This window comes from Schistocerca serialis, chromosome 4 (assembly GCF_023864345.2).
Source record: "Schistocerca serialis cubense isolate TAMUIC-IGC-003099 chromosome 4, iqSchSeri2.2, whole genome shotgun sequence".
Taxonomy (NCBI): domain Eukaryota; kingdom Metazoa; phylum Arthropoda; class Insecta; order Orthoptera; family Acrididae; genus Schistocerca; species Schistocerca serialis.
In genome coordinates, this window is record NC_064641.1 from 832126100 (window position 1) to 832136610 (window position 10511).

At 42.6% G+C, this 10511-nt stretch overlaps 1 protein-coding gene across 1 annotated transcript in view; it reads left to right on the top strand.

Annotated features, from left to right (window-relative positions):
- Nucleotides 1–9996, top strand: part of LOC126473443 (acyl-CoA-binding protein-like) — a 90579-nt gene extending 80583 nt beyond the window's left edge. Inside the window, exon 4 of the mRNA XM_050100490.1 lies at nt 9666–9996. Coding sequence (XP_049956447.1) covers nt 9666–9805 — 140 coding nt within the window. The 3' untranslated portion in view covers nt 9806–9996. The remainder of the gene's footprint in view (nt 1–9665) is intronic.
- Nucleotides 9997–10511: the final 515 nt, after the last annotated feature.

A 10511-nucleotide genomic window follows, 5' to 3' on the forward strand; every position in this document is an offset into this window, starting at 1 on the left:
CCATCTCAATCTTGTCTGCCTCAATACCGGCGCCCCGACTTTCCTCTCGGACTCTACTCATACCTACTCCCACTTGGACCTCTCAATCTGTTCTACAACTCTTGCCCATCGGTTCGAGTGGTATGTCCTTTCTGACACCTATTAGAGCGACCACTTCCCCTGTGTCGTTCGTCTCCTGCACCACACCCCATCCCCACGTCCTTAGAGCTGGAACATACTGAAAGCTGACTGGGGCCTTTACTCCTCCCTGGCGACCTTTTCGGACCACGATTTTCTCAGTTGTGACAGTCAGGTCGAATACCTCACGGCTGTTATTATCAATGCTGCCGAACATTCCATTCCATTCCTCATACTACCTCTTCTTCATGTCGCGTTGCATGCCCCTGGTGGAATGCGGCTTGTAGAGAGGCTATCCGTGCTCGACGACGTGCTTTATGCACCTTTCGCCGCCATCCTACGTTGGTGAATTGTATTGGATACAAATGACTCAAAGCGCAATGCCGTAGAGTCATCAAAGACAGCAAAAAAGCTTGTTGGGCCTCTTTCACCAGCTCTTGCTTTATGCACCTTTCGCCGCCATCCTACGTTGGTGAATTGTATTGGATACAAATGACTCCAAGCGCAATGCCGTAGAGTCATCAAAGACAGCAAAAAAGCTTGTTGGGCCTCTTTCACCAGCTCCTTTAACAGTTTTACTCCCTCTTCTGTCATCTGGGGTGGCCTGCGCCGGCTGTCGTACATTAAGGCCCACTCCTCGGTACCTGGCCTGACTTCAGGTAATGAGGTCCTTGTTGATCCTGTAGATGTCTCCAACGCCTTCGGCCGCTTTTTCGCGGAGGTTTCAAGCTCCGCCCATTACCACCCTGCCTTCCTTCCCAGGAAAAAGGCAGAAGAGGCTCGGCGACCTTCCTTCCACTCGCTGAATCTGGAAAATTATAATGCCCCCTTTACTATGCGGGAACTTGAACGTGCACTTGCACTGTCCCGGTCCTCTGCTCCGGGGCCAGATGCCATTCACGTTCAGATGCTGGTACACCTTTCTCCGGCAGGCAAAAACTTCCTTCTCCGTACCTACAATCTCATCTGGACTGAAGGTAAAGTCCCCATGCTTTGGCGTGACGCCGTCGTTGTTCCTATACCCAAACCAGGGAAGGATAGACACCTTCCTTCTAGTTACCGCCCCATTTCTCTTACAAGCTGTGTCTGTAAGGTGATGGAGCGCATGGTTAATGCTCGGTTAGTTTGGATTCTTGAATCTCGACGGCTACTTACCAATGTTCAATGCGGCTTTAGTCAATGCCACTCCGCTGTTGACCACCTTGTGACCTTGTCGACATTCATCATGAACAACTTTTTGTGAAAGCGCCAAACGGTAGCCGTGTTCTTCGATATGGAGAAGGCTTATGATACCTGTTGGAGAGGTGGTATCCTCCACACTATGCACAGGTGGGGTCTATGCAGTCGCCTGCCCCTTTTTATTGATTCCTTTTTAACAGATCAAAAGTTTAGGGTACATGTGGGTTCCATATTGTCAGACGTCTTCCTCCAGGAGAACGGAGTGCCTCAGGGCTCCATCTTGAGCGTAGCCCTTTTTGTCATAGCGATCAATCCAATTATGGATTGCATTCCACCTAATGTCTCCGGCTCTCTTTTCGTCGATGTCTTCGCGATCTACTGCAGTGCCCAGAGAACATGCCTCCTGGAGCGCTGCCTTCAGCATTGTCTAGACAGCCTATACTCATGGAGTGTGGCAAAGGGCTTCCAGTTCTCTGAAGAGAAGACGGTTTGCATCAACTTTTGGCGATATAAAGCGTTCCTTCCGCCATCCTTACATCTCGGTCCCATTGTTCTCCCATTCTCAGAAACAACTAAGTTTCTAGGGCTCACGCTGGACAGGAAACTTTGTTGGTCTCCGCACGTCTCTTATTTGGCTGCCCGTTGTACACGTTCCCTTAATGTCCTCAGAGTTCTTTGTGGTTCATCTTGGGGAACAGATCGCACTATCCTGCTTCGTTTGTATTGGTCCACAGTCCGATCAAAGCTGGATTATGGGAGCCTCGTCTACTCGTCTATCCCTCTTACGCAGTCTCAACTCCATCCACCATTGGGGGTTACCTCTTGGGACCAGAGCATTCTACACGAGTCCCGTCGAGTCTTTGTTGAAGCTGTCGAATTACCATTGACCTACCAGCGCGACGTACTGCTTTGTCGGTATGCCTGCCGGCTGTTGTCAATGCCCGACCACCCCTCTTACCAGTCCTTCTTCGCCGATTCTCTCGACTGTCAGTATGGGTTGCATGTGTCTGCCCTGCTGCCCCCTGGAGTCAGCTTTCGTCGCCTGCTTCGACAATTGGATTTTGCCCTCCCTACCACCTTCAGAGAGGGTGAGAGCCCGACACCACAGTGGCTCCAGGCTCCGGTTCATATCTATCTCGACCTCAGCTTTCTCCTGAAGGAGGGTACTCCGGCTGCAGTGTATTGCTCACGGTTTGTCGAACTTCGTGCGCAACTTGCCAGTCACACCTTTATTTACACTGATGGCTCCAAAACTGACGATGGTGTCGGCTGTGCCTTTGTCGTCGGGGCCGCCACCTTTAAATACCGGCTCCTCGACCAGTGTTCCAGCTTTACGGCCGAGCTTTTTGCTCTCCACCAGGCCGTTCAGTATGCCCGCTGCCACTGCCATTCATCGTATGTACTCTGCTCTGATTCACTCAGTGCTCTCCAGAGCCTTGGAGCTCCATATCTGGTCCATCCCTTGGTGCAACGGATCCAGCAGTCCCTCCATTCTTCTGCTGATGGCTCTCCTGTCAGCTTTCTGTGGGTTCCCGGCCATGTAGGAGTGCCTGGGAATGAGGCTGCTGATGCTGCAGCCAAGGCTGCAGTCCTCCTGCCTCGGCCAGCCTCCCATTGTGTCCCGTCATCTGACATTAGTGGGGTTGTTTGTAAGAGGCTTGTCTTTGTGGTGGGATACTTGGTCATCACTTTAAGGAAACAAGCTCCGGGCAGTAAAACCGTTCCCAACTGCTTGGACAACCTCCTCCCGACCATCTCGGCGAGAAGAGGTCCTTCTGACCAGGTTGCGGATTGGGCATTGCCGGTTTAGCCACCGCTACCTGCTCTCCGGTGACCCAGCCCCACAGTGCCCTTGTGGTCATGCATTAACAGTGCGCCATGTTTTATTGTCGTGTCCCCGTTTTAGTCAATCTCGTGTTGTCCTGTCTCTGCCATCTACTTTACAGGATATTTTAGCTGATGACGCTCAAGCAGCTGCTCGTGTTCTTTGTTTAATTACTTTGACTGGCTTGTCCACAGACATCTAACTCCTTCACTTATTTTATCCGCATCTTTCTAAGAACTTTCTGGGTTCCCCTCCCCCCTCCCCGCCCCCCGAGTTTTACTAGATTCTATGTGCTCTAACAATTGTGACTGGGTGCTAATGACCTCAGTAGTTGAGCGCCCTTAAATCCCAACCAAAAAAAAAATCCCCCTTAAGTGTTGCCTGGGCCAAGTAGATCTTCAATCAGCTGCAGTGTTTGGAAGATTGGCACCTTGTTTCTTCAAAATCCTTGAAATCTAGGCTGCTGGTGGTCCCATGTATGGCAAAAATGTTAGTTGTTGCCCCTGTGTTGTTTGAACATTGGGCATTATTTATATTGCTTTGATTTGCATATCACTGTAACCATTCCCCCAGAAAACATTAATAAAGCATTGCATCTCAATAGGTGGGACCTCTTAGTCACTGTTAACAGTTCTCAAAAACATTGCTGTGTTGGGTTGGGTGGTGGCAGCTCAACATACGTAAATGGTGCTCTGTCTGCATAAGTTTTCTATGTACAAAGTGAGCTGCTTGTCATCTTGCTTATTCTGTACTCAGGTGTTAAGGATTGGATGGCAACCCTTTTTCCTACTTCCATGGTGGAGTTATTCTCATGGATGGTGTAGCCAAATTCATCCAGGGCCTCCCTGCCATGTGGCCTCAGTTATCAATGTGTTTGTTGAAATACATAGGTTTGAATTATGTGGCCTCAACAGTAGTCTCCTCAAAACATGTTGAGTATATTGCTTTTTCTGGGGTAGCACACTTCACATCTTTATAATGCCTCCAAAAACTGGGTGGGTGGGTGTTCGGCTAGTCCATGCACTGCCCCCTTCCCCTTCCCCTCACAACTCTTACTGTGAGTACATTTGTGGCAAACATGGTGCCCCAAGCCATTGCTGTAGTTACTTTCCTCTGCTGCAATTTTACTCCTAAACTGTATCTTACATGCTCATAGGATGTTAACCATGGCTGCTTCTGCTTCATTCCCCAATTTAAATCATAATTTTGTTTAATTTACACTCTTCATATCATTCAGGAGTGTCAAGGTGCTACCATCTTTCACACAGATGGCCCTAAAACCATGGATAGGATGGAATATGTTTTTAAAGCTACTACCGATCATGAACATCATTTGTTACTGGGAACATTCAGTATTTTTATGACGGAGGTGATAGCCATTAACAGTACCTTCCACTTAAATGGGCCCCCCTTGACCACATTCTAACATGTAGTGACTCAATGAGCAGTTTCTAGGCCACTGCCTGATGTTATTTTCATCACCCTGTGATACCTGCTAGTCATGTCTTCCTCTGAATTTAATCATATTGCGCGACTGGTTGTCTTCCTCTAATTCCCAAGTCATGTGGGTATCCCAGGGAATGACACTGTTTGATGAGAGAAGCAATTATTCACTCTATATTTGCTTTGATGATACCAGCTCTAGGTTTGAGTGCAAATAATGCCTCTGGAACATGTGATAAACTACTACTCCTGTAATAACTTCATACTATCAACGAGACTATTGCTGCATAGCTTGCCTCCTACCATTTCCCCCTACAGAATCCACTGTTGTGTTGCCTCTGTGTCAATCATACCAGACTAACCCATAGTTTCATTTTATGAAACTAGTGACCCCCATACTGGGGTTGTGAAGCCTACCCTGATGGAATTCTTTCCTGCTCACAGCTATCCATACTAAGTCTGATACTTTGATATTCTCTCACATATTGGTAAATGACTTGGGGGAGGGTTGGACTGGTTCTCTTTTTCATTGTGAAAGTGTTTTCATTAACAGTTGTGAAAGTGTTTTTATTTGCAGACATAATAGTTTAAACTATCTTCTGAGGGAGTGCGGATATGGTTGGGGCTGGGGCAACTCTTGCTACATGCTGGACTTGGGATCCTTTGATACAGTCTCTTTTTCAGCCAACTGCCTCTGTCATTCCTCTTTTCCTCTGTTTCAATTGTGTTTAGATGCAGTTTGCCACTTTTATGCCTCACTGTTTTCTCTTAGGAGCACCACCCTAGTGAATAGTGGGTGCTCTTCTTCAGCACCACCGATGTATTGGGTGGGGTAGCTGAGGGTTGGCCTTTTCCCTATGCATGCAGAGCACTGGGTGATGCCCAGCTGTTCCTTTGTTTCTATTGTATTTTTTCACTGTTAATGGTCCAGCAGATCCATAACATTTTCAAACTTTTTCATCCTTACTGTTCTGAATTTCTTGACTACAAGAGTCTTTGCTCTGTTACTGTCTTCCTTAATATGGTTGGTAGGGGGTCAGATGCAGGTGAGGTTTCTGTCACACCAGAGCTGAGAGACCATGTGCCCTGTGTAGTGGCCCAAAACATATACTTCCATTTCTCTTTAAATCATTTCTCAGCTATGACATCAGTATTGCCTTCAGTGCCTTTATTTTACCTCTCCTACATACTTTACTCATCTGATAACTTCCCTAGTGGATATACCAAATTTTGGATGGATGAATGAATATTTGCCCAAGGGACTGATGTTGCTGTTTAGTCCCTTAACTCTCAACCACCCGCACCACAGAGCTGATAGTGTTTAATATTGGATGTAGGGCATTCCTCCCTTGAATACTTTTGGCAGCTTAAACAATGGATCAGGTTCTAACAGATTAGGTTACATATGCATTTCTCTCTTGTAGAAAGTTCAAATGAGCTGTGACATTCACTACCTCTAATCTCATATCCTTCTAAAGTCCTTTCACATTAGGTCTTGCAGCAACTTGCAAATTTTCAGATGACAATTGGCTGCATTCATGGGCAGATTGTGACTTGCCTGTTCTGTGTCCTTGATCTGACATTGGTATGGTTTTCAGCATAATCTTCAAAAAGCACTTGGACTGTTGCTGAAGGTGCCACTACAAGACTCTTAAATGAAATTTATGGTTCATCCATTCTGTAATAGAATGGGACGGTTGCATAACATTTCACTATGTTTCACATTCCAGAAATTTCTGTTGAAACAGGAACTCTATTGGCCATAAAATGTTACACACTTAAATATACCTTTAGTGAAATTTCATAGTGTGTAAATAAATAAAGGCAGACATATGACAGAATGGATATCAAGCAGGGTATAAAATCCACCTGTGGTAACATAGTAGAAAAATTCCTTGACATTATAAACTAATTATAAATTTTTGTGCTTAAGTCAACAACCAAACATTAACTGTTTTGAAAATACAAAAGATGTAAAAATTTTATATTTTAACAAAAAATACAACATCCTATGAAATATCATTGATGTCCAAGCAAAGGGAGAAAAACCTCTGTTGATAGTAAATATCAGATATATCAAGAATTTGGAAAATATCAGAATTTGGTACCCAAGCAATCTTATTAGCTTTAAATGTAAATTTGCTCGCACTGTCCTCCTCCTAAAAGGTTACTTCTTGTTCATCTGTTAGAACTTTTCCTATTAATTGCTTAACTGACCTTGTGGCTGTGAATTCAATAACAAAGAAACCCACATGAGTATCTTTTATTTTTTTCTCCCATTTGATTACTGACTCCATTATTTCATTTGTCCGTGAGAATCATTCCCTGAAACAGTTAAGTTCAAAAACTTATATGTAAGCATGGTGTCTGCACTTTTGAACATGTCCAAAAGAACATGACACAACACAAATAGGAATCTAAAATTGGTGAGCATGGAGGACATGGACAGGAACTGTGGATAGATGGTGCTAGTTGGGAAGGGGGGTTGGCCAGGGAGTTTGCCAAGATAATCCATGCATTTGCGATAGTGTGTCTGAATGGTGCAGTCCTGGTCTGGCACACATTTTCATTCATTCATTACTGCTGATTATGCATAAAGTTGTGATGCAGCTGATATCAAAAATTGCTTCCTTTCCTCCTCCTCCTCCCCCCCCCCCCCCCCCCCCCCCAATTACATAAGTTGAAGCTTCCTGACGGTGTACATGGTCAGGATGCATGGATATCATGAATAGCTACATCAAATGAAGACTAAAAGCTGTTAACCTCCATCCTTTGGACAACATACCATCACAATCTGTTTGCCAATCTGGTAAAAGGACACATCATCTTTAATCTGATATTTCCCATCCAGTACTGTGTGTGTGTTCTACTTGTCTGATTTCTCTATCAATGTCATAAGCATTCTTTCCTATGTGAGAATTTCCAGATGTATTAGGCTGATATGATACAAAATGTCATCACTTCAGCCACAGTATAGGCCCAGTCCTGACTGATGAAATATTAAGAAAAACACCCAACCTAATATATATTAAATGTTCTGTGTCTATATTTACAAACCACTGTTAGGTGCATGGCAGAGGGTACATCCCATTGTACAAGTTATTGCAGTTTATTCCTGTTCTTCACATATGGTGTGTGGGAAGAATGATTGACTGAATGCCTCTGTGCATGCAGTACTTGCTGTAATCTTATCCTCATGATCCTTGTGTGAGCAATATGAAGGGAGTTCTAATAACTCTCTAGAGTAATCATTGAAACTGTAATAGACTTTCTTCAAATAGTTTGTCTTCAAGAGTCTGCCATTTCAGTTCCTTCAGTATCTCTGTGATACTCCCATAGATTAAACAAGCCTGTTGCCATTTGTGCTGCCGTCCTCTGTATATGTTCAAAATCCCCTCTTAATCCTATCTGATGTGGGTCCCATACGTTTGAGCAATATTTGAGGATGGGTCACAAGAGTGATTTGTAAGCACTTCCCCTACAGCCTACCAATAAACTGAAGTCTACCACCTGCTTTACCCACAACTGAAACTATGGGATTATTCAATGTCATATCCCTAAAATGTGTTCGACTCAGGTATTTGTATGAGTTGGCAGATTCCAAACATGACTCACTGATATTATAGTCATAGGATATGACACTTTTTCATTTTGTGAAGTGCACAATTTTACATTTCTGAACATTTGAGAACAAGTTGCTAATCTCTGCACCACTTCAAAATCTTATCAAGATCTGACTGAATATTTATGCAGCTTCTCTCATCTATGAATTCATTATAGATAACTGCATCATCTCAAAGTCTGATTTTACTATTATTGTCTGCAAGATCATTAATATAAAACATGAACAGCCAGGGTCCCAACACACTTCCCTGGGGCACACCTGAAGTTATTTGTATATCTGACTACTCCCCATCCAAAGGAACAGGCTGTGTTCTCTCCAACAAAAAGTCCTTAATCCAATCACAGATTTCCCTTGATATCCCACATGATTTTACTTTTGGCAATAAGCATAGGTGCGGATCTGAGACAAGTGGTTTTTTGGAAATTGAGAAATCTCGCATTTACCTGGTTACCTTAGCCAAAGCTTTCAATAGGTCATGTGAGAAAAGTGAGAGTTGGGTTTCACGTGATGTTTTCGGAAACCATGCTTGTTGGTGTCGAGGAGGTCATTCTGTTCAAAGATACCTCGTCATGATTGAGCTCAGAATATGTTGAAATATCCCACAGCATATAGATTTCAAGGCTATTGGATGGTTGTTTCATGGACCACTTCTGCTACCTTCTTGTAGATGGGTGTGACCTGTGCCTTTTTCCAAGAACAGGGCACTGTTTTTTGCTAGAGGGATCTTAGATTATACTGAAAGAGGAGCTAATTTAGCTGCAAATTCAGTATAGAATCTGACAGGGATTCCATTGGCACCTGGAGCTTGGTTTAATGTAACAATTTCAGCTGTTTTACTTAAAACACAAACAATTTGAATCTATTATTAAAACATGAACGTGAAGTTACAGAGCACCTACAAACCAGTTGTTTGAGCTGTGGCAGAAGGGGACAAATTATAAAAAATAATTTGAAGGTTACAATTATAAGTTCTTGATTATTTGCGTATTATGTTTTTCAGTAATATTTATTGCATACAGAACATATCTGCATTGAAAATATAATACTTGTTTACTGTGATGGAATGTGACAAAATATAGATTTTTAGTGATAGCATGAAAAGTTGTTTACATTACAGCTAAACTGCTAAATTTTACATAGTAGTAATGGAAATACTAAAAAATTTATAAAAACTCATTCAGAAAATTGATGAAAAACCGTTAGGAAACTGCTGCCAGGCTTGGATTTTGTAAGCAGATACCAAAGTTTTGCAGTAATTACAGCATTACAGTGTTTTTCATGTAATTTACACATCTTAGAACTCAATTCCCACCACAACCTGCAATAATCAGTTTTATTGGTGGAATGGTCTGGCTAACAAACATTTTAGATGATATATAAGCAAGCATAACATAAGAAATAAAAATATTAGAACTTTTCTTCCTTGCCTCTAGCAAAGAGCATGTATAACAGTCTGTAATTTTTATTTTTTCACAGATCGTCCAGGAATGTTGGATTTTAAAGGCAAAGCCAAGTGGGATGCATGGAATGGAAAGAAGGGAATGTCCCAAGAGGAAGCAAAGGAAGCTTACATAAAGAAAGTGGAAGAGCTTGTGGCAAAATATGGAATGAATTGAAGGCTTCCACCAAAGTTTTATTCTTCAAATACTGTATATTACATTAAACATGTTGCCTGTTGCTCAGTGGGTGCAGTGCCTTCATCAGTTTATTTAAGTGAATTCATTTTATACTATACTTTACACATGTTCTGAGTCTTGCAAGAGCAGTTTTGTAAATGAATAAATGGTCTAATAAATGTTTGTATGAATATTATGTTGTTATTTATAATAGGTGAGGTGCTGTTGCATCCTGTGATTCCTGGGCTTTTTCCAGTGATGTTCATTGAACATGAACTAAAGTCACAACTCGGCAGTGTTCACAATCACCATAGGTCACATAATTGAAGGATCAATATTTCCAAGCAGTTTCTTGGATCTCAATATTTGCTATTCACTCAGTAAAATTTATTAGTGAAAGTACTCAAATCCAGAAGCTGGGAGTATGGTTGTTCATTTTCGTGTGTTGAGACAACAGTATTAAGGGTGGTGCACCTAGAAGGGAAGTACGGCCTGTCTTAGTCCCTGAAATTATAACAATTTGTGTAATGTGTATTTGTACACTGTGTAGCAACAAAGTTCCATCACATTATATTTTATGTAGTAATGTATTCAGACAGAGATAACACTGCTTTCTGAAGTAAAGTTGACTGTGCACGTAATGGACTTTATCTTTTTGATACTGGCAAATGTAATGACATTAAATAATTCCTCTTGTGCCAGTAAT